The 26,809-nt window shown below is 42.9% G+C and overlaps 1 protein-coding gene across 12 annotated transcripts in view; it reads left to right on the top strand.

The window, feature by feature from the left end:
- Positions 1–26,809, top strand: part of LOC129767221 (solute carrier family 12 member 4) — a 588,731-nt gene that overhangs the window by 404,396 nt on the left and 157,526 nt on the right. For all 12 annotated transcript variants that reach the window (XM_055767881.1, XM_055767883.1, XM_055767880.1 and 9 more), the window contains 2 exons: positions 5,621–5,741; positions 6,172–6,305. In XM_055767881.1, the coding sequence (XP_055623856.1) occupies positions 5,621–5,741; positions 6,172–6,305 (255 nt within the window). The remainder of the gene's footprint in view (positions 1–5,620; positions 5,742–6,171; positions 6,306–26,809) is intronic.

The raw sequence follows: 26,809 nt of genomic DNA, 5'->3' as shown, positions 1-26,809 counted from the left end.
ACTCTAATCTATCTTATTTTCTACCGACTGCTCCAGAAACGGAACATTCCAATTGTATTACTAGGCACGCTTCGTCCGTAAAAATTCTACCTATGAATCACATGATTCGTACAAAGAATCGTCCGAGTAACATTTATTTCTGTGGCTTGAATTCGGGTAAACAAAACTCATCCGTATTTAAGATCACTACACTTCTTCTTCTTCTTCTTATATGGCACTAACGTTCCTAGAGGAACTCCGCCGTCTCACCGTAGTATTACTTGCGCCATTTTCATTAGTACTTAGTTGAGATTTCTATGCCAAATAACACGCCTTGAATGCATTCTGAGTGACAAGCTCTAGAATACGCGTGACCACAGTGCAAGTCAGAGGAAATTTCTTTGAAGAAAAATTTCCCCGACCAGAACGGGAATCGAACCCGAACCCCCGGCATGTTAGGCTTGACGCTAACCACTCGGCCACGGGAGCACAAGATCACTACACTTACCGATCTTAATTTACCTTTGCCAAAGCATGAAAACAACAATGTGTGCGTGTGATGCAAAAGCTCAGAAGTACTCTCCAGCAGATGACATGACAATCGAAGCAGTGCCACAAAATTTAAGTTTTTTGAAAATACGAAAGTCCGATTGTGCTGATATTTGGCATTGGGTAGCTTTTCATGGGAATCAACATTTTTAATCAGGTCCCCTTTAAAAATTCGAAAGTCATTTTTTCCCATACATCCATTGGCACTCAAGTGTAGGGTATCAAAAAACTCTCAGATAAATATTGATTGCTATGCAGATCATGGTAATCCGTTTGCAGCAAAAAGAGCTATTAATGTTTAAACTATTATGTAAAATACGACATTTCTTTCACCTTTTACAAACGACATAGAACTATATTGAAAAAGAGTTTTTCATCATATCCTGTATCAAAATAATGGAAAGTTCATTCTCTTAAGCAAATATTCACGACTCACAGCGTCTTCTCTATTTAAAGCTCTGCTTAAATGGATCAAACCGTCGTAAACAGAGTGAAACACGATAACATGGCAATGCTCACCCCATGTTGCGAGAGTGGTCAGGATTTGTGAACGTAGAAACTATGAATTCTTTATAAGCTGCTTTTACTCTTTATCGGATAATCGAATTAGTGAATACTTCAGGTCTTTAAAGAAATTCAAAAAATTGGATCAATACGTGAAAAATATTTACTCGACGTGAGATTCGCACGTTGCCTGATAAATGGCGGAAAGTAATGGCTAGCTATGGATATCAAAGGTTTAAATTGAGATCGGCGTTTTTTGTTTAAATTTGAGATTTTGTTGCGGAACGAACAAGAACCACCTTTTGGGACTTTGGAGGGCTCATGCACTTTTTCATTCGAATTGACAGAGCAATCAACAACTATCCAGATTGAAATTGTAATCATGAGTTTTATTTTATCGATCCTAATGTTTCTTTTTTGTCGATCATTTTGTATACAGGTTCAACAGCTTTAAATTTTGTCAGTAGAATACTGAATACTGAAATCAAATATGAAATATTGTAACACTTTTGTGCGTAGAACTCCTGTCATACCAGATTGGCGCCAAGTTATCCTCAAATTGGCATTAATATTTACTGTTTTAAATAGTCACACTTAGCAATACTACTCCACTCCAACTGTTGTTTAACAAACGTTTAACATATTCTATCATATCATAAACTCAGGAGAACGTATGAGCTTCTATCGGGTTCAAGCGTAGAATCTATCGTTCACGCTCGGGACACGTGTCGTGTGACACCAAACACAGTTTCTCAATTTCCTCGTTTTACAAGGGAACAAGGGAAACACGAAGAGAACAGTTTCCAACTTCCCAAGTGCCTTCCGCCAGCAATTTTCGATCCGGTCTCGCACTCGTTTACGTTGAGTGAATCAGTGTGGCTCCTCTTCAAGCGCTTGCAGGCCGCAACCCATCCCATAGTGGAACGAATCTTTCATTTCTTGCTGTTGTTGTTGTTGCTGCTTATGCTGCTGCTGCTCTTTGCGTGCAATCCTTGGTAATGGGGCGAGTCTGGTCGATGCGCTAGTGCCATCCTCCAAACCGCCCAAATGCAGTGGTTAATAATAACAATACGTCCGAGCAATGGATAAGTTAATAACGAGGAGAACTTTTGAAGTGTCCTCCAGAGTGTAGTGATGCGGAGAGATGCCGAACAAGTCAACCTTTGCATGAAAAGCAATTTCTTTGCTCAGAGAAAGATGCTTACACAAGAATAGCGAACTGCAGCTTCAGTGTTTCTTCGCAAGGATGGCAAGATGGCAGAGGAACTCCGATAAACACACCAGCGTTATGTGCGATAGCTTATGGACATCGTGGCGCAGAACAATCTGAATCAAGAGAAAATTGCCGCAGAGAGAAATGTTCAATCAGCAGCGAGATACCATCCGTTGCGGGAAAAAAATTCTCCAGAACTGTAACAAAAGTCAGATATTCTCTGGTGTCGCCTAGGTTTGCAACTTAATCGAACCAAAGAAAAATTTCCAATGCTAACGGATTGCATTATCGGCACATAAACGAAACGGGAGAGCCGTCGTACAATGGACACAAAAAAAAGATAGTCGTGCTGCTGTAGGCATCTTCCGGACTTCAGAGAAAAGCGCATAAAGGTTTCGGTCGATAAGAAATGTTTCTCCCGCATGAATATAAAGACTGCAGACTGAAAGACCCCATTACTGTTTGCAGTATGATTACAAAGGAAATGATTGGGAAACTCCGATACCAATTGAACCCGACCCCCGACCCGGCTTATTATACGGCCGGCAGGAGTATTTTCTTGCTTCGAAATAGTAGTACTCATCTATCGTATACTTATGAATTTTGAAATGGTCTTATAGAGACAGATGAAATGATCATATCTAAGTACAATAAATAAACAAACAACTCTACTGAACGAAATTGACCTTAAATATACTTTATTTTAAGCATTTAACAATGTATGAATGTATCTTGTTGAAATTCTAACTGTTTGTGTTGCAACGAAATGAAATCACGGTGGTCTTATAGAAGTTGGACAGAGGGTATATCGCATGGAAAAGTTGTTATTAGAAGAACTTTTTACCTGTAGAAGTGCCCATTTTCCGATGTATGGATGAGTTGTTGGATATTGTATGGGCTGTTCACATAATTTTTTAAAACATACATTTTTGAGAAACATATTCTCAAAATATGAATAAATAAATAAAAATGAATAAAATTTTTAACAATTTCTTACATGTCATTCTTTGACGAACATTTTTTAGGTCTTATAGTTTTTAAGTAAGATTTTTATTTAACAAGAAAATTTAGCCCATTTCAAAATGTAGTCTATTTTTATGAGGTTTGAAGTATGCAATGTTGCTTTGATGACTGATATTTTTACACCCACAACTTTTCACTTCAAAGTTGGCATGAAATTCGTCGCATAAAAAAGTTGGAAAGGTCAAGCTTAGGTTTCAGTATATTTTCTGTGTCCATACAACGAATAAAAACTTCGAATATAGGGCGAGCGATTTACTTACGCCTGATTCACAGTGGTATATAAATATTACCTCCTTCTACTTCTTTTCTTTGGTCACGGAGACTTTAAATCGTACTATTCATTCGTCTCCGAAAATTACCTCACGACTACATTAGTTGCTTATTACTGAACACCATGGGTTGACAAGCAAGAAAAACACTAAACAAATGTATGGGAAATGGGAGGTTTCCCAATTTTTGTTGATCTAAACAAATTACGGATTGAGAAATCGGAATACATAGCATATCAAATGAAATTGATCAAATTTCCGATTCGATTAGTATACAAATCGCCAAAATCCATTCGCAATGTTATTAGTTATGGGCGTTAAAACTATTTCAAAAAACGTGACGTGTTTTGTGATTTGGAACTCTTACTGACAAACGTCATCCTACGTCAAAAAATGTAGAGAATTATATTCTCAGGAAGTGGGTTGCATATCTTCAAAAGAAGAAACAATGCAGTGCTTCATGCACACTGTTGTAATTGACAAAATTATTATCCACTTCTTGCATTGCACGTTTCAGCAGATTATTCGATACTTGTTTTTAAAATTCCATCTCCCTTCCAAGCGCTTCATCTATATCACATAACGTCGTAGTTCTTTATCACGCAGGAAATGTTGCCGACCATTTCGTTAACCCATTCGCCGAGAGTCGCCTGTGATTTTGTGCTTATTTTTTTCGAAACTATATTTTTTAATGTACTATTTTCTCTTGTTACTTGTTTGCACTCTCTAGAAGTGTTCTGAACATATTTACATAATGTTTATAGCCGTTACTCTGATATGAATACGAAGAAGAAGAAAATATCCTCAAGATATGTTTCTCTTGGACGAACGGAAATGAGTTAATTTTCACTTAAAATGGTGAGTTTGATACTATTCTTGGTACAACTGTAAACTCGAACAAATGACCACTTCGTAAAAAAACTTCTGTTCATATCAATAATTTATTCGTGTTCATATCAATAATTTATAATACGTCACGGAAAAGGCGGAAATCCACTGAATAATGTGGTGTCGTTAAGAGAGATCAAATAGCTCTCCTGCAAAACACTCCCCTATAGCGACGGAACAAAACACACCAACAAAAGCGTAGTGAATTAAACGATTATCATTATGTTACCGAGAGCACTCCGGAAACTGTCCCCCTCGTGTACTCATTGTATCACCATTCTTCTGTGTGGAATTCCACTCTCTCCGCGGATTAATTCGCGGCTCAATTAAAAAAAGCACTTTCGTAATTTGAAATTGCATACTGAGGCCAATTTGTCTGGTTCTTTTTCTTCCGTCTGTGTGCTGTGCGAAACCAAATGATCTACTCATGCTCAATTGCGTTCTGTGCGCTGGAGTCTCATTTCCGTTCGTACACGTTAGAAAGAGCTGTACAATCGGCTATCCTATAGCATGCGAATCATGGAACTCGAATTTCCTTCACCTGAGAGCTTCGAACAACAAAGCTACAAGATTGGGTAGGATCAGCACAATCATCAGCAAAAATTCGAACTCTTACACAAGAGGAAAAGAGAATCTTTTTCACCGTGATACCTTTTTGTTTTTCCACCCGATTGCATAACACACCGGGCGGGGACACTTCTGTCCCAGCAAGACATAAATCACAGAAACTTACTTCAACCACCGCTTGGTGCTGTCGTGCCGGGAAACTCCGGTAGCCAAAAGACCGATTGCCTGGCAAATGGGCCATAAATCCTCATAATTACCATCTCCCCGACCAGGACACACAGAGTACACGGTACACCTGAACCGCCGACCGAGAGTGCAGTGCCTTGCTACACGGGGCTGCCTGATAATCATTTGGCGACCCATTGTCGCCTCGGATGTCAAATAGTCCAATTAGATGATGAAAATAAGCGGTTGGTTTTTTTTACGCATGGCAGAAGAGGGATATTTGGTGGTGCGAAATTGTTATAAGATCACATGGGGTGCTAGAAGGCGAATATCACAATGCAGAATTTCGAACCTTCATGTGTTATGTGTACAAGTATGACTGTGTTTTTTTTTCTTTTTTTGATAAAAAAAACATTTGTTTGAAACATAAATCTTACTACCTTTCTCCTTCTCTTCTCCACAGGATGAAATCCAAGAGCGTCCACAAATCACAACCCTCATCTCGTCCCTGGCAAACTACTCGAATACAATCCCTGCACCGACGGATCCCGATGCCAAGCCAGCACCCGCCTCGGCCCGAATGGGTAAGTAATTCGTTTCCATACCGAAAACAAAAACAATAAAATCTGTTCCAAGTATGCACCCCGCTGGTAAACAGAAAAAAATGCGTACAATTATCAATTATTCAGCCTTCAATTAATTCCTGTTTTCACACCTTTTTCGGGGATGTCGCGAATGAAAACTCTGGAATTGCGTTTAACATTCTGTTATATCCAGTTGTAGCCAGGCTGAATACTCACACAGTTTTTTTTCTCTTGTTCTCTTCTCTCACACTCTTTTTTTTTCTCTACTATTTCGGTTACGGCACTCCGGAAATTGGAACATCCTCGGGACATAATAACCAACCCAACGCAACTCATCAACCTTCTCCTCGAAAAACAAAAAAAAACGACTCTACTACCACCGCTACCCCACCTGCTACCAACCACTACTACTGACCACCACCACCAACAGGCACACTCATCGGTGTCTATTTGCCGTGTATACAGAATATTTTCGGTGTAATTTTATTCATCCGTTTAACATGGGTAGTCGGTACGGCCGGAGCTATTTATGGGTTTTTAATTGTGTTATGTTGTTGTTGCGTGGTATGTTTACAGATTTTTTCTCACATATATTTATAATATCATTACTTGCATCCGTCAAAAAAAAAACTCACTGTGTCACAAACAACCCCAATGCATGTGTCATATCTGTTGATATTCACTCAGATTCGATGTGTCCACCTCAATCATTCCGTTAGCGCGAATCACACACCGAGGCGGAAAACTTTATCCAGAGTGGGGAAACGTTAGCCAGAGGGGGAATTTATGGAGCCATAAATTAAATTTACCACTCACGTGTTTGCATATCATTTAGTAATAAATTACAATAACCATTGGCCATGAAGATTAGTATGATAGTGGTGATACACCAAGCGACTCCATGGAGTGGAACATTTGATGGAGCAGCGTGGCTTTTAGTTGCGATTTGTATGAGATAATTTTAAGTTTGCCGCGAGGAACGGAAGTTCTGTCGAAGAGATTTCCAACGCTTTATCTCTTTGTTTTCTACATGTTTCTACTGATGATTACCAAAGTTCGTGTAAACAAAAGTTCAAACAGCAATCAGACTCAGCACTCGTATCGTATATTTGCATACCGAGACAAATGTGTTCCATGCTGGCCTCCGGCGGAAAATGAAGTTGATTTAGTGGAATTGTTTATCGACAGCTTTATTTCTCCCGCATACATACACTCGCTCTCCTCGCGGTGAAGTGTTCATCCCCTGGGCAAACATTCTTGCCGACGATTGTTTATCGATATGAAAATAAATTCACAGCCCTGAAATAGAACACACACACACACACACACACACACACACACACACACACACACACACACACACACACAAATTACCGTTGCCGTGCCGTGGAGTTGCCGGCCTAGAATAGCACTTCGGGTCTTGGTCCCTGTCCCTGTCGTATGAGGCGACTAATCGGGTGACAACGCGAGTAAGGGCGCGGTAAAGCCTATTGGAGATTGCACGGGGGAAATACCGTGTACAGGAGCCACGAAAGGAGTGCCAAGCACATCAGGATTGACGCCAGTAAGATCCTGATTACGACATACTGGTTACGACATAGAAAACGGACACGATACGGAAACGATTTCAACACGACGCTAAAGGCTGACAGTCGTACTATCCTGTTCCCTGAGTAAGGAAGGGTGACACCGTCCTGAAATGGCGTTTGGGCTAATAGTGCGGTTGCCCCCGTCCCGGTAATAACTTGGCAAGTCTTCGGGTACGTTCGATGCTCGTCTAGGCCCAGGCACTAGGTACTAGGCGTCAGATGTCACATTCCTGACTTGCGCTGATCTGGCTCTGAACACGGTCCCCATGAAGGACCGTGTCAACCCCTGCATGGCCTCACTGCTTGCATAGATAACCATGGGATCACTGGTAGCGACTATGTACAACGAGCGGAGATAGCGGCCCGAAGTTGGGACCCAGAAAAATATGAATAGTTGCAATAACACACCAACAAACGATGGAGAGGAGAATGTGTTCGCGAGAAGCGGACGAATGCTGAGGTCACCTGTCACTCGAGTAGCCACAACGAGTACAAGCAACACAAAACCACAAGAAGTGTTTGCCGCCCAAGCATTCCAAGGAGATCTTGGCTCCGTACAGAGCCAGTTGTTTACGCTGACCTCAAGCGCATCCCAAGAAGGGCAACTTGGGAGGCTCAGCATCACGGACGTTAGGAAAAAGGTCAACGAACTTTACGAGTTCGTAAAGGACAAAAACAATGTCCACTTAAAAATAAAACATCTGGTGACGAGCATCAGATCGGTCGTCATGGTTGCTGAACGCGAGCATAAGGAGCTGCAGATGAGAGCAGAGGGTGCTGAAAAGGCTCTGCTCGAGGCGAATGAGAAACCCGTCGAGATACTTGAGACGCCGAAGGGTCCTCTGAACACACGATCGGACAAGCGAAGGAGGGACACCCCAGGAGAAGAAGAAGAGCTGAAAAAGGCCAAGAACGATCTGAGTAACGCGAAAGGATGTGAAAGCAGTGAATGGCGTACTGTCGATAACCAGGCAGAAAAACGCAAAAAACAGAAGGAGAAGAAGAAAAAAGTTGAGCAGGAAAAGAAGAAACTCGGACCTCGAGTGGAGCGAATCAAGGGCGATGCTTTGATCGTTGAAGTGTCAGCAGGAGTATCGTATGCAGCTATCCTTCGGAAAGTGAGAGACGATCCGGAGTTGCAGACACTGGGCGAGAACGTCGTGAAAACTAGGCGCACGCAGAAAGGCGAGATGCTCTTCGAGCTTAAAAAAGATCCAGCGGTTAAGAGCTCCGCTTTCAAACAACTCATTGAGAAGTCACTAGGGGAGGAGGCGAAGGTGAGAGCTCTCTCTCAGGAATCAACCATCGAGTGCCGGTATCTGGACGAGATCACGACTGTTGAGGAATTGAGAACTGCGTTACAGTCACAATGTGACCTTGGCGATGTGCCAATGACAATCCGGCTGAGAAAGGCATACGGTGGGACACAAACGGCCTCGATACGGCTCTCGAAACAAGCTGCGAATAAACTGGTGGAGAAGGGTAAAATAAAAGTGGGGTGGTCCGTGTGCCCGATGAAAGCTCCCCCTCGTATGGCCAAGCAAATGGAGAGATGCTTTCAATGCATGGGCTTCGGTCACCAGGCGAAAAACTGCGGTGGTCCTGACAGATCGAAATTGTGCAGGAAGTGCGGGACGGAAGGTCACGTTGCTAGAGACTGCACCAAGCAACCGAGGTGCATGTTGTGCAAGGAGGAGGACGGAAACGACCACGTCACAGGTAGCTTCAAATGTCCGGCGTACAAAAAGGCGATTGCGGGTTCGCAGTAATGGAGGTTACCCAGCTCAACCTCAATCATTGCGACATAGCACAGCAATTGTTGTGGCAGTCAACAACTGAAACTAAATGCGACGTTGCAATGATCGCAGAACCGTACCGAGTTCCTCGCGATAACGGAAAATGGGTGGTGGATAAAGCAGGGATGGCTGCAATACTAGTGATGGGAAGGTACCCCATCCAAGAAGTGGTGGAAAGCTCACAGGAAGGTTTCGTGATCGTCAAAATCAACGGAATCTTCATGTGTAGTTGCTATGCACCCCCAAGATGGTCAGCGGAGCAGTTTCACGAGATGTTGGACGTACTCACGGATAAGGTCAGCGGCCGCAAACCAGTCATCATCGGAGGAGACTTCAACGCCTGGGCTGAGGAGTGGGGAAGCAGATGCACCAACGCCAGGGGGTACAGCCTACTAGAAGCCTTCGCAAAACTAGACGTCACACTTCTGAACGAAGGCACTAGCAGCACCTTTCGAAGGGACGGCCGCGAATCCATCATCGATGTAACTTTCTGCAGTCCATCACTGGCGGCTAATACGAAGTGGAGAGTGTCGGAGGGATACACACACAGCGACCACCAGGCAATCCTGTATAGTGTCGGCCAACGGAATCCCGCAGCGGTACGGAATACAAAAACCTTTGAGCGGAAGTGGAGGACAAAGGTTTTTGACAAGGAGCTTTTCGTCGAAGCACTACGCATAGACAGCAGAACTCTTAATCTGAGCGCCGACGGGCTGGCAGGAACATTGGTGAGGGCATGCGATACAGCGATGCCGAGAAGACTGAACCCGACGAATGAACGACGTCCAGCCTACTGGTGGAACGAGACACTCAGCATCCTCCGCGCTAACTGTCTACGAGCCAGAAGAAGAGTCCAGAGGGCACGAACCGATGTAGAGAGAGAGGAGCACCGCGCGTCTTTCCGAGCGACCAGAGCCGCCTTGAAACGAGAGATACGTAGGAGCAAATCGAACTGCTATAGGGAGCTGTGTCGAGACGTCGACGCAAATCCTTGGGGTGAAGCATATCGAATCGTGATGGCGAAATTCCGTAGTTCAACGACTCCCATGGAATTATGTCCGGAAAAACTCGAGGTCATTGTGAATGGACTCTTTCCGCAGCACGACCCACCGACGTGGCCACCCACACTGTACGGTGAGGACGAAGCAGAGAACGCACAAGTCACCAACGAAGAACTCATCGCGGTGGCAAAAGGTCTAAAGTTGAAAAAAGCACCCGGCCCCGACGGAATCCCCAATGTGGCCCTGAAATCGGCGATCCTTGCTTTCCCCGACATGTTCAGGGTGGTGCTGCAGAAATGCCTGGATGACGGTCTCTTCCCTGCGGAATGGAAGATACAAAAGTTGGTGCTGCTCCCGAAACCAGGAAAGCCACCTGGAGATCCAGCGTCGTATAGGCCTATTTGTTTGTTGGATACTTTGGGAAAGCTCTTGGAAAGGGTTATTCTCAACAGACTGGTGAAATGCACGGAGGATGACCACGGATTGTCGAAAATGCAGTTCGGGTTCCGGAAAGGAAAGTCGACAGTGGACGCTATTCGGACAGTTATCGAGAAAGCTCAGGTCTCGCTTAAACAAAAACGAAGAGGCGACCGTTACTGCGCGGTGATTTTGATTGACGTGAAGAACGCCTTCAATAGTGCCAGCTGGGAGGCCATCGCCGAGGCGCTACACAGATTGAAGGTCCCTAGCTACCTGTACAGGATACTGAGGAGTTATTTCCAGAATCGGATCCTGGTATACAACACAGACAGGGGACAGATAGTGAAGAATATCTCGGCGGGAGTTCCACAAGGCTCCATCCTAGGTCCTACGCTTTGGAACACGATGTACGACGGTGTTCTAAGGCTGAAGCTACCCAGAGGTGTGGAGATCGTGGGCTTCGCGGACGACATCGTAACAACGGTAATCGGCGAGACGCTTCAGGAGGTGGAAATGTTGGCGACTGAGGCTGTAGACATGATCGGTAGTTGGATGGACAGCGTAAAGCTCCAGATGGCACATCACAAAACCGAGGTGCTGTTAGTGAGCAATTGTAAGGCAGTGCTGCGGGCAGAGGTATCGGTCGGAGGACATACCATCGTTTCGAAGCGGGCGGTGAAGTACCTCGGAGTCATGATCGACGACCGGCTGAACTTCAACCAGCACGTCGACTATGCATGTGGGAAGGCGTCAAAGGCCATCAACGTGGTGGCGAGGATCATGCCAAATAGCTTTGGCCCAAGCAGCAGCAAGAGGCGTCTCTTGGCAAGTGTATCTTCGTCGATACTGAGGTATGGTGGCCCTGCCTGGTTGGCGGCTCTGGAAACCCACCGAAATCGGAGGAAGCTGAACAGCACATTCCGACTCATGGCCATGCGAGTCGTAAGTGCTTATAGGACCATTTCGACAGAAGCTGTGTGTGTAATCGCCGGAATGATTCCCATCTGCATCACTCTGGCGGAAGATAGCGAGTGCTACAAGCGACGGGAAAGCAGAGGTATCCGGAAATTGATGAGAGCGGAGTCGTTGGACAAATGGCAGTATGAATGGGATACGGCAGAAAATGGTAGATGGACGTACAGGCTGATACCGGTACTTTCGACCTGGTTGAACAGGAAACACGGTGAAGTTAACTTTTACTTGACGCAGTTTCTGTCTGGGCATGGCTGTTTCAGGCAATATCTACACCGGTTCGGGCACGCAGTTTCACCCCTCTGTCCGGAGTGTGGAGATATGGAGGAAACACCGGAGCACGTCGTTTTTGTCTGTCCCAGGTTCACCGAAAGGCGCGAGGGGCTGCCTGCACTTCATGTCGAGAATATTGTGGAGGAGATGTGTCGCGACGAGATGATCTGGAATGCCGTGAGCAGTGCAATCACACAAATCATGTCGGAGCTGCAGCGAAGGTGGAGGGCTGACCAAAGTGCTGACAACGTCCGACGGTGAAAGGTGAACAACGGCGACGGCTGTTGCAAGAGATGGTACCTCACGAGAGTAGCTGTGACGGGGTGCGCGTTGTGTTGGAGGGCACCACCTAATCGGCTCTCCGCTGGGAAGAGAAATCCTGCGAGGGTGACTGTGACGGGGCGCGCGTCAAGTTGGAGGGCGCTTCCTAATCGGTGCACGTCTCGACAGGTAAACGGATACTGCCGCGGAGAACAGCAAAAGGCCTACCTGACAACGCCTGATCGTGGCCTGGATGGAGGAACACCGCGAACATTTCGAAGGAACGAGCATCAAGGATGAAGCCACGATCAAAATGGTGAATACCCCACGAGAGTAGCTGTGACGGAGTGCGCGTCAGGTTGGAGGGCACTGCCTAATCGGCGCTCCGTTGGGAAGAGAAATCCTGCGAGGGTGACTGTGACGGGGCGCGCGTCAAGTTGGAGGGCGCTTCCTAATCGGTTCACGTCTCGACAGGTGAGAAACCCCGCGAGGGTGGCTGTGACGGGTTGCGCGTCAAGTAGGAGGGCAATTCCTAATCGGTTCACGTCTCGACGGGTAAATTCAAAATGCCTGCGAAGAGGACATCAGCGCAGTGGAATTAAAAACGAATGGAAAGAAAAAAATATTGAGAAATAGGGAAGGACAACGCTAGTTAGCGTTGAAAACTCGAGAAGTGCATGAGCACAGCCGCCCCCTGAAGTAGTCGCCTAGATGTGGTCCCAGGGGGAATAAGGCAACGAGTAGAGGGCTTGGTTTTTGTGGGTGCGATCCCCACTCGACGTCTGGGTTAACCCTTCCCAGGTAAGGCTGGTAGAGCGTTCCTCACCTCTTAAAAAAAAAAAAAAAAAAAAAAAAAAAAAAAAAAAAAAAAAAACTAGGTTCTCAAATGGGGATCAACACTAGGGTAGGAGCCTACCTGTTGGTCTCAAATGTTCCTATCTCACGCCTCCACGAAGATCATATGACGACATTTTTAGATCGGGCGTGAACTGGAAACACACACCTGGTCTTGGCTCCGAGAACGGGTGTCGAAAGTGGCTAAGTGAGGGGGTGCGAGCGAGTCAGAGCGCTATATCTCTCCCGGGGAAGGCCTCCCGGGTCATGGAGGCCTTGCCAACCCGCTGTCTCCCGGGCAAAGGAGATACACCCAGAAAATGGAGCTACGTTCACGAAGAATACTCAGAATGCGATCGCCCGAGGAGGGTCCCCGAACTGGAGCTGGTCCTGGAACGGGCGTAAGAGCGAGCGGCCAGCGGCTGGAGGGCGATGTGCAAGAGCGGGCCACCAGCCGGGTTCAACCCGAAGAGCTACCGCCACACGGAAACAGCAGCCATCGACATCACCAACGAAACGCTGCGCCTACGAGGCGTGTTGCGACTGTCAGACGACAGTCGTCCACACTTGTGGGTACTACTAGGCGACGGATCATGTGGACACATGAAATGAATGAATTCGTGATCCGCGCCTATTACATCTGCACTGCTTTGGAGACGGACATGAGCGGTCGCCCTCGAATACTCGCAATGTTCGAGGAAGCGTATCCAGAGTTCGTCGGGAGGCTTGACCAAAACGCGATGAACGCGAGGCGTAGAGCGATTGTACGCAACAATATGCTCTCCCAAACGCAAGTCGACGAGATCAAGCAGCAGGTGCAGAGAGAACTAAGCTCCAGAACAAGCAGAGCAAGCGATGTGTCGAGACGAAGTTCAGTACGGCTGAGCAATTCATTCGCGAGTGGGGCACGCGAATCAGCACCAGTGGAGGCCACAGTACAACAACCCCCTGAGCCGGAAGATCCACAGCCAGATCAACAACTACTACGCGATCTGGTCTTCCATTACGACGAGGCGATCTCACAGTTCCGCGACACGGACCCTTTGTCGCGCCCCAGGATCCCGAAGTTGCAGCATTCCCGCAGGCTGACAAGTGCAGTAAAGCTCATGAACGAGCACGTTCTTCCGCTGCACTTGGTTGATGCTGAGAACATGGAGGAGCTGCAACTGAAAGTTTACTGTGCTGCTGTGGCGACCGCCAAAAGTTTAGGATACCGTATTAGGCCAAGAGGCGGACTGCTCCAACATCTCCGTGAAAGGCGTGAGCCTCCATGGCGAAGGAGATTGGAGCAACGGATCCTAAACAAGCGCGCCGCAATTGGAAGACTGATGGCGTACAAAAGAGGCAGCAGATCGGCGAAATTATGTCGCCAAGTTGCTGTGATCGTGCGGCCTACTGAACTTCGCCAGCTGGGAGCTCACCAGCTGACGGAAAAACTCGACACACTGGTACAGCAATTGAGCGTCCTAACTAAACGGCTGAAACGTTACTCTGACTCTGCAAAGCGCCAGGAACAAAATCGGATGTTCAGAGATAACGAAAAAGCGTTCTACGACCACATTAGCGACGAGAAGCCCGACTACCGCGAAGGTTTGCCAGATATTAGCGATGTGACGAACTTCTGGGCTGGTATTTGGGAGACCCCAGTAGAACATCGCGACGGGCAAATGTGGTTAAGACGGGAGGAGGAGAGTTGTGGTGAAATTGGAGAGATGCCAGCTATCATCGTCGGAGAGAACGATGTCCGCGAAGCCTCGCGGTACCTGAGGAACTGGGCAGCACCGGGCCCCGATGGTGTCCAGAACTTTTGGCACAAGAAGCTGACCGTCGCACATCCAAAGATAGCTGAGTGCTTCAACAAGGTGCTACGTGACCCACACAACCTTCCTGAATTCGCCACCCGTGGCGTCACCTTCCTCCTCCCGAAAGACAGCAACACATTGAACCCATCAAAGTACAGACCGATAACGTGCCTATCGAGTCTGTACAAAATACTGAGCAGCATAATTACCGCCAAAGTTTCTGCTCACTGCGAACAGCATCACATCATCGCAGAAGAGCAGAAAGGATGCAGGAAAAATACGCATGGCTGCAAAGACCAGGCCATCATCGACGCAGCCATAGTCGGCCAGGCGGTATATAACCAGCGGAACCTAAGTATGGCCTACATCGATTACAGGAAGGCTTATGACTCCATACCTCACTCGTTTCTCGTCCGGGTATTGGAGCTCTACAAAATTGATCCCGTCGTCGTTAGGTTCCTGCAGCATGCGATGAGGCAGTGGAGTACGTCTCTGCACCTCAGTGATGGGGAAAATGTGTTGCAGTCTAGAACGCTGCAGATAAAGAGGGGGATATTCCAAGGCGACTCTTTCAGCCCGCTTTGGTTTTGTCTGGCACTGAACCCCCTCAGTAGGACGCTCAATAGAAACGGTCATGGCTATAAAATAAGGTATGGCGACGGCGCCCACGAAGAAGTGACCCATACCTTTTACATGGACGATCTCAAGGTCTACGCTGATTCACGTCAGCGTCTAGGTGTAGCTATCCGGGTTGTCGAAGACATAAGCAGGGACATCTGTATGGAGTTCGGCCTCGACAAGTGTCGCTGTGTCCACCTGCTGAAAGGACAACTTACCGAATCCGGAGGCTACGAGGTCTATGACGGCGAGTTTATAAGAGACATGGTTCGTGGCGAATCCTATAAATATCTTGGATTCCGACAGCTCACCGGGATTCGCCACTCCGACATCAAGACGGAGCTGCGAGACAAGTTCTTGAGTCGAGTGAACTGTGTCCTGAGGACTTTCCTCAACGCGGGGAACAAGGTACGCGCGATCAACACATTCGCGGTTCCCCTGCTGACCTTCAGTTTTGGTGTAGTCAAATGGAGCAAAACTAACCTAGAGGACCTTGAGAGGAGGATGAGGAAAGCATTCAAAGAGGCCGGAATGCACCATCCTCAATCGGCACTGGAGAGAGTTTCACTACCACGCAAAGAAGGGGGACTTGGAATCGTCGACATTTCTGCACTGTGTGTTGCCCAGGTACGACAACTGCGCGAGTACTTCGCAGAACGCGCCAACCAAAACGCGCTATACCGGGCTGTCTGCGCCGCTGACAGAGGATACAGCGCTCTGCACTTGGCGCAAGCGGAGTACCAACTCAACTGCAATCTGCAGACAGTGGAGGAGAAGATTGCAGCTTGGAAGCAGAAGGCAGTGCATGGTGCCCACCCCCATCAACTGGACCGGCCACACGTCGACAAGGCCGCATCTAATCTGTGGTTAACGCGTGGTGAACTCTCTTCAGTAGTAGAAGCCGACATGATAGCCATCCAGGACAGGATAATGCCGACGAGAAACTGCAGGCGGTACGTCTGGCATCAAGACGTTGATGACATTTGCCGGATGTGCCATCAACCAGGTGAAAACATAGAGCACATTATGGGAGGCTGTCCCGTTTTGGCCAACGCAGCCTACACCGAGCGCCACAACAACGTGGCCCGTATTGTTCATCGACAACTGGCGCTCCAATGTGCTCTACTGGAAGACAACGTACCGAACTACCGGTACCTGCCTGCACCTGTCCTGGAAAATGACCGTTTCAAGCTGTACTGGGATCGCACTGTTCTGACCGACCTCTCGATCCACCACAACCGCCCAGATATAATGGTTTACGACAAGAGCGACCGCAAAGTCACCATCATCGATGTCGCTATTCCACTGAACCAGAATCTGGAGGAGACCCACGGTCGCAAAATCTGCAAGTACCGACCATTGGCCGTGGAGCTCAAGGAACTGTGGGGGCTAAGGGAGGTCCCAAGAATTGTTCCAGTCGTTCTCTCTGGAACTGGAATTATCCCGAAGACACTTCTGGAAGCGCTAAAGGTGTTGAACATCGAGAAGGAATTGGCCGGCATCCAAAAGTCGGTCATCCTTAGCACCTGCGCGATTGTCCGACAATTCCTCGGTCAGGACTAAAACAGCACGAGCATGCAGATACGTGCATTCCGCAGAGCCTAGTCCCCCTTTGGCATTCAGAAGCCCGGGGGCAGGTGAAAATTCTGGCTAGGTTCGCCTAGTTAAGAAGTGAGATAAGTCTGCCAAAAAAAACACACAAATTACCGTTCGTTCCTCTCATTACTCTCAACCGGCTGCCGGACGAAGTTGAAGGCCAACAGCCCAAGCAGAGCCAAACATGAAATTCATTCGTGTTAATCACACCAACATCAATCACGACAAGAAAGCAATTGCTTACACTTTACACCTGAAATTGATGAGGGCTTGTGAACCCGCAATCTGCTCTGCATGATCCTAGCTGATAGAAGCTGAGGTTTATCTCTCTCGAGAGGCAGAGAAAGACATCAGAACACATAATGATATTGCTGCTGAGGTCTTACCGGTATCGGATGAGTGCCGATCAAAATCGAATTAATAATCATATAACCCCAGCTCGGTTACATTCGGTGAGCTGTAAATCAGAGTAGTTTTAAGTGTACTATGAAATTAAATTTGTATAAAGTTTGTGATAAAGTAAATGTAAATGAATACACGTTCACGTTTGATCCAGAGCAAGTATTTATGTCTGGTATTTATTACTCTGTAGAGCACCTAGCAGTACGGAAACGGTGTGTTTTTCTTATGTTTCAATAGCGCTTTGATATGGTGCTGAAGGGTGTTACGATCGAAATTTGTTGAATAAGAAATGCGTATTAATCGAATATTTTTTAATTGAAAGAAATAATTATTTTTCATTTTGAAGAGCAATTAGTAAAAAATACAAAACAAATATTTAATTAAGCCTTTGCCACTTCCTCCTTTCGGTTGCCGGCCTCGTTTTGGAAGCTATTTGAAGTCTGTCTTGACGTAGGTTTCGTCATCCATCTCCACGCACTCGTACTTCGTCAGCGTTTTCGGGTGCATTTCCCAAGATCGTGTATAGGTCGTCTTGTTTTTTTTTATCATCGGGTGGGTGAAATCTTGAAATCTTGTTGCCCTTCTCGCATGGACACAATTTTGTTAACAGAAGTACAACTGTCAAAATCAAATTGGAGACATAATTTTGCACGCATAACTATAAAATGAGGGATTCTAGGATGTTCAAATGCACGATCGGAGGAAAATTCATCAAGTTGAATTTGACCTAATTTTGATCGTGACACCCTTCAGATGATGAATGACTGTGATTAGACATGGTACTTTTCCCCTTCATTAATAATTGTTTGATTCTTTGTTTTTTTTTTTGTTGAGTTTAAAGCCTCAAATTAAAAGAAATTGCCATTCATTCGCCTCTAGCATTGAATAAGCCCCTTTTGGAAGACTAGCGATGATGCCGCATTTCAATGTCTGCATCGGAGAGAACCTAACGAATCGTTTAAAATCAATTTCTAATATTTTACAATTCAAAAATTCCATAGAAAAAGAATCTAGTTTGCGCTATTATTTGTGTAACTTTTGAACCACCTGATCGATTACGATTCGTTGATCGCAAATGAAAGATATTTTGATAGACTTTTTAGAAAAATAAAAAATAATATAGTTATTAGAAGTCAGCATTTTACAAACAAGATGAAATTTTTCGCTGTCTAGCTCATGAAAAATGTTTTTGGTCTCTTCATTTTCTTGGATGGAATTAATTGCCTCAAAAAAATTAATTATATGACGAAAAACATTACCATTTTTCATTACCTAAACCGTTAAAATTTCAGCTTGCTCGTAAAACACTGGCTTCTAATAACTACAATATTTGAAGCCAAAAATGTGAATGTCATCCAGAAAAACAATATATTTCAAACTACTAGTCATATTGGAATGATACCTTTGACGAAGTTATGGAAAAATTGAGTAAAGATAGAATACAATGCCATGAAAACAATAGAAAACGACTACAGTCAATAATTACGAAAACAAAATCCATTGTTTTTTAAGGTTCAAGAGCTGGCTCATTTGCTTCAATTCGATATTTCGATCATCTGGATCGGTTCAGTGGTTCAAATGTTATAATTTTTTGCAAAAAATCATTTTTGGATAAAAGGGGAAAACTAATTTTTTGGGCCACCGGTTAACTTTGAAAATTCATATCTTAAAAAGTAAAAAATAGCATCTCTGATATCAAGATCTGTTATGTTAATAAATCCTCAGCTTCCAAGGAAAAATATAAAAAAATATAGTGCCCTCTAGTCCAAAGCCAGGAAAACAACAAAAAACAACTACAATCAATAATTACGAAAACGAAATCCATTGTTTTTGCAAGTTCAATATTTTTAACAAAAGGATAGCTCGTTGGCTTCAATTTGATATGTTAATCATCTAATTTTTGAAAAAATCATTTGTGGGAACCAGTGGAAAAAAAATATTTTTCGGACCACCCTAAAATGGAAATGGGCACCCTAATAAAAAAAAAATACCACTTTTGACAAAAATCTGAGAACCACCATATAGTTTGGCATGGAATGGCTGTATATATACATTTCAATTTGCTGACGTAGGGCGTATTTCAGTAAAAAATTCTGATCAGAAAATAGGTCACGTTTTTATGAGATTAAGGTCATGTTGGTAACTTTTTTTGCTCCGAACAGATTTGGATGTTTTGTATACCAATAGCTCGTTGGCTTCAATTTGATATGTTAATCATCTAATTTTTGAAAAAATCATTTGTGGGAACCAGTGGAAAAAAAATATTTTTCGGACCACCCTAAAATGGAAATGGGCACCCTAATAAAAAAAAAATACCACTTTTGACAAAAATCTGAGAACCACCATATAGTTTGGCATGGAATGGCTGTATATATACATTTCAATTTGCTGACGTAGGGCGTATTTCAGTAAAAAATTCTGATCAGAAAATAGGTCACGTTTTTATGAGATTAAGGTCATGTTGGTAACTTTTTTTGCTCCGAACAGATTTGGATGTTTTGTATACCAATTGAATCGGAAACCATGCTATATTTGGTTAATACGCAGCACATTACAATCCTCTAGCATCCGCTTTATCCTCATTTTCCCAATCCTCTGTAATTCAACACTCTCTCACGACGCGGAATTATTTTTATACACCACTGAGAATCAGTCTTACGTAAATCGGCCGCTTGAAATCCTAGAGAACAAACACTGGCACATGTTAACGTACACTGTGGAGAGAGTAAATATTGCAATTCAAGTCCCACCCCTTGGTAATCTATTGAGACAGTCGGAGCGTGAAGGGCCTGCTTTTTTTTATAATTCAGTATTGCTCCCACCAGCGAGCATGCGGTTTTATTCGCAACTTCAAATCCAAAGTGCACCCAACCTAGCGTTGTCAGGAAGCATTTCATTTTCGACAGAAAACATGTCAATTCCTGCCTTGAGGCGTCAAATAGGCAAATAATGTCCCCCAACGCTTTAAAATGTTTGTATGTTTGGAGGCAGAAATCTGTTTCTTTTTTCTTTTTTCATCTTTTTTGGGATTGCACACAAAAAAGAGTTTAAACAGCGTCAACGGGGATCGAAACCAAGAGCGGCTGGAATGATATGTTGTTTTACACGACCACGCTATACACGTAGCTAATGATGCTGTTAGGGAGTGGCGAGATAATATGACATCTCATTACAAATTAAAGTTGGAAAGGCTTTTCTAATTTTACTCTTAGAAAACACTTTCCAGCATGAAGGAGAACTATATCCACCTCGGTCTGGACCGTGTACATATGTGGCGAAGTCATGCATGCTTATTTGAAACGTATCTTTTGTTTCGCTCGCTCGTATCAATCTTATATTGCCGTACCATATATATTATACAAATGCTTATCAGTATTTGTGAGTCATGGCATTTTCTGTCATTTATTAGATCATTTAATGTAATAAATAGGGATGACAAAACATGAGCTAAAAATCAATTTTGGGTGTGGAACTTCATGAAATGATACATGGCGTCGGCCTTCACGCCTTCTAGTGGAGAAACCTTGTGTATTTTTGATTAACATGCGCACATTGTTGTTGGTTGTTATGCGTTGTCAAATGAATTTTTATTATTTTTTATCGGGATGGAATTTTATTTCGATCGATCATTCAAATTGCGTGAATTTGAGCATCACTTTCTGGATCCAAACTCCAAACTGGATGTTGAGAAGTTATTTTCTACCGGTAAGGGGCTATGTTACTCGGTGGAAATTTGAAGGTGAAAATTTGTTGAACTGAAGATTTCATTAATAAATTTTGACTATGTTTCTTCTCGCCAACAATAATTTCTTTAGATTACCATTAACAATGCGGTCGTGTTTTGAGCATTTCTATTTTTTTCTTTTTTTCTTCGTCGAAAGTCAGTTTACATTTCAATCAATTAAGACAACATTTTTGCTAATAATGATCTACAAATTCATAAATTATCCTCTTATTAAAAGTCAGAGCAGACACACATATCTGAGATTGGTGTGCAAACTGTCATAGTGATACTGAAAAAAACCTTGTGATACTTTGTAAACCTTATACATGAGGGAGCAGCTACCCTAAATTACAATGTTCATCATTATACGATTATTTTTAATTATAATTGATTTTTTTATAAGATCCTAATTGTTGAATTTTTTTTTCAAGAAATCGTGACTTGAAATCGAACTGTCTGATCAAAGTAATGTGTTCAAAAAAGTAGTCGGGAAGTCAATAAAATTTCTAGGTGAAATAAAGTTTTAAATACTGTTGCGACACATAAATGATCGTGAATCCCGTGAAAGTTCCGTGAAAGCAGCAGCTTTCGTTCACTTCGGAAAATCTCTCCCAGGTTGTGATATATATTCGATGTTAGATTGATGTATTGAAAATATTGTGAGCGGAAACAAAAGTAGAGTGGATTTTTTTTTCTCTATTGCATAGCACAAAGCATTGCTTTTATCTATTGTACGCTATTACAACTATACCCAAAATTATTTTTTTGCATATGTTTTGACATCCTAATTTATAACATTAAATGAGCTTGAAAAAACAAAAAGGCTGCCCTCCCACACTGGTACATCACTTGTATAGTATATATGCCATGGCAATACAAGAGCAATATGAGAGAGCGGAACAAGAGACACATTGCAAATAAGCACGCACTAAACCTTTTCGCATACTTTGCCACATACACGGCCCCGACCGGAAAGGATACAGGTTCACGTTTATGCTCTTCTTTTCACTCTTAGAAAACACTTTATGCTTTTATTTGTTTATTTCACCCTTCAGCACACGAAAAAAAATTTGTTTCTGCCGAAGATGATATGTTTCCTGTCATATTAGTTTGTGTGTACATATTGAGCAGAATCAAATATTGAGTTTTTCTAGTAGTAACATCAATTATATGGCAAATTTCAGCTAATCTATAATAGGTAGTAGCATTTATCTATCGCAAACATAGAAACGTCAACAAATACACTCTCTCAAAAAACAAAAAAAAACATTCTCAAAAATTGAATTTATTATTAAAAACATGCATATGTCAAAACACTGAATTTATGAGATGAAAATCGGGCTCGTGATAAAATAGTAAATGTATACTGCTGCTGGAAAAAAAATGTATAAAAAATTGGAATTCATTATTTAGCACAAGTTTTGGCATCAAATGAGTCTAAATGAGACTAAAAATAACAGCGAATATGCTACGCCCCAATACTGATACAGCATTTGTATAGCAATGTAAGAGCAATATAAGTGGCGAAACAAGAGACAAATTGCAAATTAGCACGCAAATCTTTTCGTATACTTTGCCACATACACGGCCTAGACCGAAAGAAAGATAGATTCACGATTTTACAATGAGGTGTAATATTATCACGCATTTATGCAGCATCACCAGAATAACTATGTGGATAGCGTGGTCATGTAAAACAGCCTTGCATCCAGGCGCCCTTGGTTTCGATCCCCGATAATATCGTTTGGACTTTTTTTTTGTACAATCCCAAGCTGGCGTTCAAGCTGGAAGAAAGAGATGTCTGCTCTCATACATACAAACATCTTAAATCTCAAGAAAAAACGGTAGAATGCACATAAAATTGTATATAGTTGATGATAGGTTTTTCAACATATCTTTGTGTCAAACAATTACGATTTAAAAAACAAGTGGTGTGGTTTTATAACCACTGGCACCTCTAGTCGTCAGAATATGAATTTCATGTCCTTGAGCCTGATTCTCGAATACACTTCACGGTGGAAATGAAATGAAATGTATCCGCGATGAAAATGGTACGGTGTCGACATCTGGATACGAAATTATTTACCCACTAAAACCTGTCATTATAATATCAAATTATCTTCAGATGAATTTTTTTAAAGGAGACTAGCTAACCCGGCAAACTTCGTCCCGCCCATTTACTTGATTAATTCTCGAGTAATGCAGAAATTTGTGTTTTATTTGTATGGCAGCCACCCCTAAGAGAGGGGGGAGGGGTATCTAACCACCATAGAAACATTCATTGCACCCTAAAGTTTCCATATGCCTAATTTGGTTTAATTTGCTTGATTAATTCTCGGGTAATGCAAAAATTTGTGTTTCATTTGTACGGCAGCCCCCTCTAAGAGAGGGGGAAGGAGTATCTCAACACCATAGAAACATTTATTGCATCCTAAAACCTCCACATGCCAAATTTGGTTTCATTTGCTTGATTAATTCTCGAGTAATGCAGAAATTTGTGTTTCATTTGTATGGCAGCCCCCCATTTGAGTGGGAGAAGGACTGTCTAACCATCATAGAAACATTTATTGCACCCTAAAACTTTCACATGCCAACTTTGGTTTCGTTGGTTGATTGATTAATTTCCGAGTAATGCAAAAAATTGTGTTTCATTTGTATGGCAGCCCCCTCTAAGAGAGGGGGAAGGAGTATCTTATCACCATAGAAACATTTATTGCATCCTAAAACCTCCACATGCCAAATTTGGTTTCATTTGCTTGATTAATTCTCGAGTAATGCAGAAATTTGTGTTTCATTTGTATGGCAGCCCCCCCTTTGAGTGGGGGAAGGACTGTCTAACTACCATAGAAACATTTATTGCACCCTAAAACTTTCACATGCCAACTTTGGTTTCGTTTGCTTGGTTAATTTCTGAGTAATGCAGAAATTTGTGTTTCATTTGTATGGCAGCCCCCCCTTAGAGAGGGGGGAGGGGTCTCAAAATATCACGGAAACCTTCCCCGACCCCAAAAACCCCTACATACCAATTTTCATGTCGATCGGTTCAGTAGTTTCCGAGTCTATAAGAATCAGACAGACAGACAGACATCACTCCATTTATATATATATAGATTATAGATTATTGTACCACATCAAGAAAACAAAGTTTTCCATACACATTGAACACTAATTTGAAACGGAGAAGTTAATTTTCATTGATAACTTTTATTTGAAAAGTGCTCATTCTGCCTGAAAACGCATTATTATCTTTGACACTTCACTAACTCGTAAAACGTAGTTCAGTGGCGTGCCGTTCATTTTGTTTTCACCGTGATGTGTATTCGATAATCAGGCCCTTTGTCTTGCGTTAACTTTTTTTTCTTGAATTTCAATAAAGCAGTTGGATTTAAAATTGACGATTTAAAATAAAATGTCAATGATTTTGGACAATTTCCCATGATCGCAATTAACATTGGTCATATGATAAAAAGCTTTGAAACCCGAAGAAAATCAAAGCAATTACCGGTTTATGCGGCGCGGGATTGCTCTATTTCAAAAGCCGAGAGTCCAAGTTCCAGTTCCTTTTCAACCATGTCAAACGGTTTCAATTAATGTCTGGTAGTTTCTAGCCCTATACTCAATTTAAAAATCATATTCTTTCAAACTAATTACAAGAAGCGATAGAAAATCAACAGGCTCAAATCAAAGTCCATGATACACATGAACTTTTGACGTGGGACTACGTCTAACCGGAATATATGGAGGGTAAAATGAAAACCTAAACACAGAACATGCAGGAAAAAATGAAAGATTTCGAATGCTTATAGCTCGAACATTTCGTACTGGATAGGAGAGATGTTTGCATCACTTGATAGGGAATATTTCTACGCATCTATCGCAACTAATAAAATGTTGTTTTTCATTAGATAAACTATTGAATAACTGTAAAATATTAGGCGTTATCTAAACGCCCTAACTGCATCGTTTTGATTGGCCCGATTTACGGTTTCCCTAACACAGCCATCAAAACCAAGCAGCCTTGGGGAAATCGGCATTGCAAATACATGAAAGTAGGGGGACTTTTGTTCTCATCGAAAAATGTTCCCTAACACAGACTTTAAAACCAAGCAGCGAAATCGGCATTGCAAACACACGAAAGAGCCTAGAGGCGAGTGAACTGAAAAGTTTAAACCCTCTTAAAGCCAAAAAGAAGAAGAAGAACACACGAAAGTAGGGGGAGCTTTTGTTCCCACCGAAATGTGTTCCCTAATAGAGATTTCTAAACCAAGGTGCCTGGAGAAATCGGTATTTCAAATTCATGCAAGTCGGGGGTATTTTTGTTCCGACTGGAATGTGTTTCCCTAACACAGACTTCAAATCCATGGAGCGTGGGGAAATCGGCATTGCGAATTCATACAAATCGGAGGTATTTTTGTTCCAATTGAAATATGTTTCCCTAACACAGACTTCAAAACCGAGGTTTCTGGGGAAATCAGCTCTGCAAATAAATGCAAACTGCGAGTACTTTTGTCCTCGCTTGCCTTTGTGCAGAGTGGAATATGTCTGTCCTAACATGATCTTCTAAACTTAGGAACCTGGGAAAATCGTGCAGACACTAGAAGCGAATGAACTTCCCAGTTTCAAGCAAATTCGAGATTCGAGAAGTATGTACACTTTTAGGATGTAAACTTCAGAGGGAAATGTAAAATAAAATAATCGTTTGATAATTTTTTTTGTCGTTATTGGAAAGATTTTCAGCCTTAGGCTGGTTCATCAAACGTTTGATAATTCTTCCGTACATATATTTTGTTCTAGTCATCATACCAAACGTAAAAGGACCGTCATTAAATTTACTTGTAACGATGAACAATCAATCACAATAAATGAATTGACTTTACACGGCATTTGTTCATTTTTTGCACTCACAGAGCAAATATATTCAACTCAATTGAATTTGGAAACTGTTTCATTCAATCAAGAATTTAATCAATACAAACGAATGATTGCTAAGCTAAGGTAGTTCCACGTCAACCTTGCGGTTATATCATAAATATAACCCACTCATTTTTTATCACCTGAAGCAAATATTATTCTCCATTTCACCTCTGGCAAAGATTGTGCCCATCAATCATTCAATTTTGAGATATTCAACAAGGAAGCATTCTTTAACCCCACTCTGTGGCACTGGGACGAATATGGGGCAGAACAGATACTATCATCGATATCGAAAAAAGGTCTTTAAGTTAAACGGAAAACTTCAGATAATGATTAATGACCATCTCACTAATCTATCTGAGAACCGATATTTAAACTCGATATTAAATGCTGAGTAAACAATTTAGCGTCGAGTGCTTCCTGTTTTTGATGATGGTTTCGGTAAATTGCTTCAGGAAGTAGTGCCTTTAACAACATTCAATGAAATAATTTCCCTTTCTCTTGGTATTTTGAGAGAATAACCTTCAAAAACATTCATACAAATCGGAGGTATTTTTGTTCCAATTGAAATATGTTTCCCTAACACAGACTTCAAAACCGAGGTTTCTGGGGAAATCAGCTCTGCAAATAAATGCAAACTGCGAGTACTTTTGTCCTCGCTTGCCTTTGTGCAGAGTGGAATATGTCTGTCCTAACATGATCTTCTAAACTTAGGAACCTGGGAAAATCGTGCAGACACTAGAAGCGAATGAACTTCCCAGTTTCAAGCAAATTCGAGATTCGAGAAGTATGTACACTTTTAGGATGTAAACTTCAGAGGGAAATGTAAAATAAAATAATCGTTTGATAATTTTTTTTTTGTCGTT

This window comes from Toxorhynchites rutilus, chromosome 2, assembly GCF_029784135.1.
Source record: "Toxorhynchites rutilus septentrionalis strain SRP chromosome 2, ASM2978413v1, whole genome shotgun sequence".
NCBI classification, from domain to species: Eukaryota; Metazoa; Arthropoda; class Insecta; order Diptera; family Culicidae; genus Toxorhynchites; species Toxorhynchites rutilus.
This window is presented reverse-complemented; position numbering and strand designations above follow the sequence as displayed.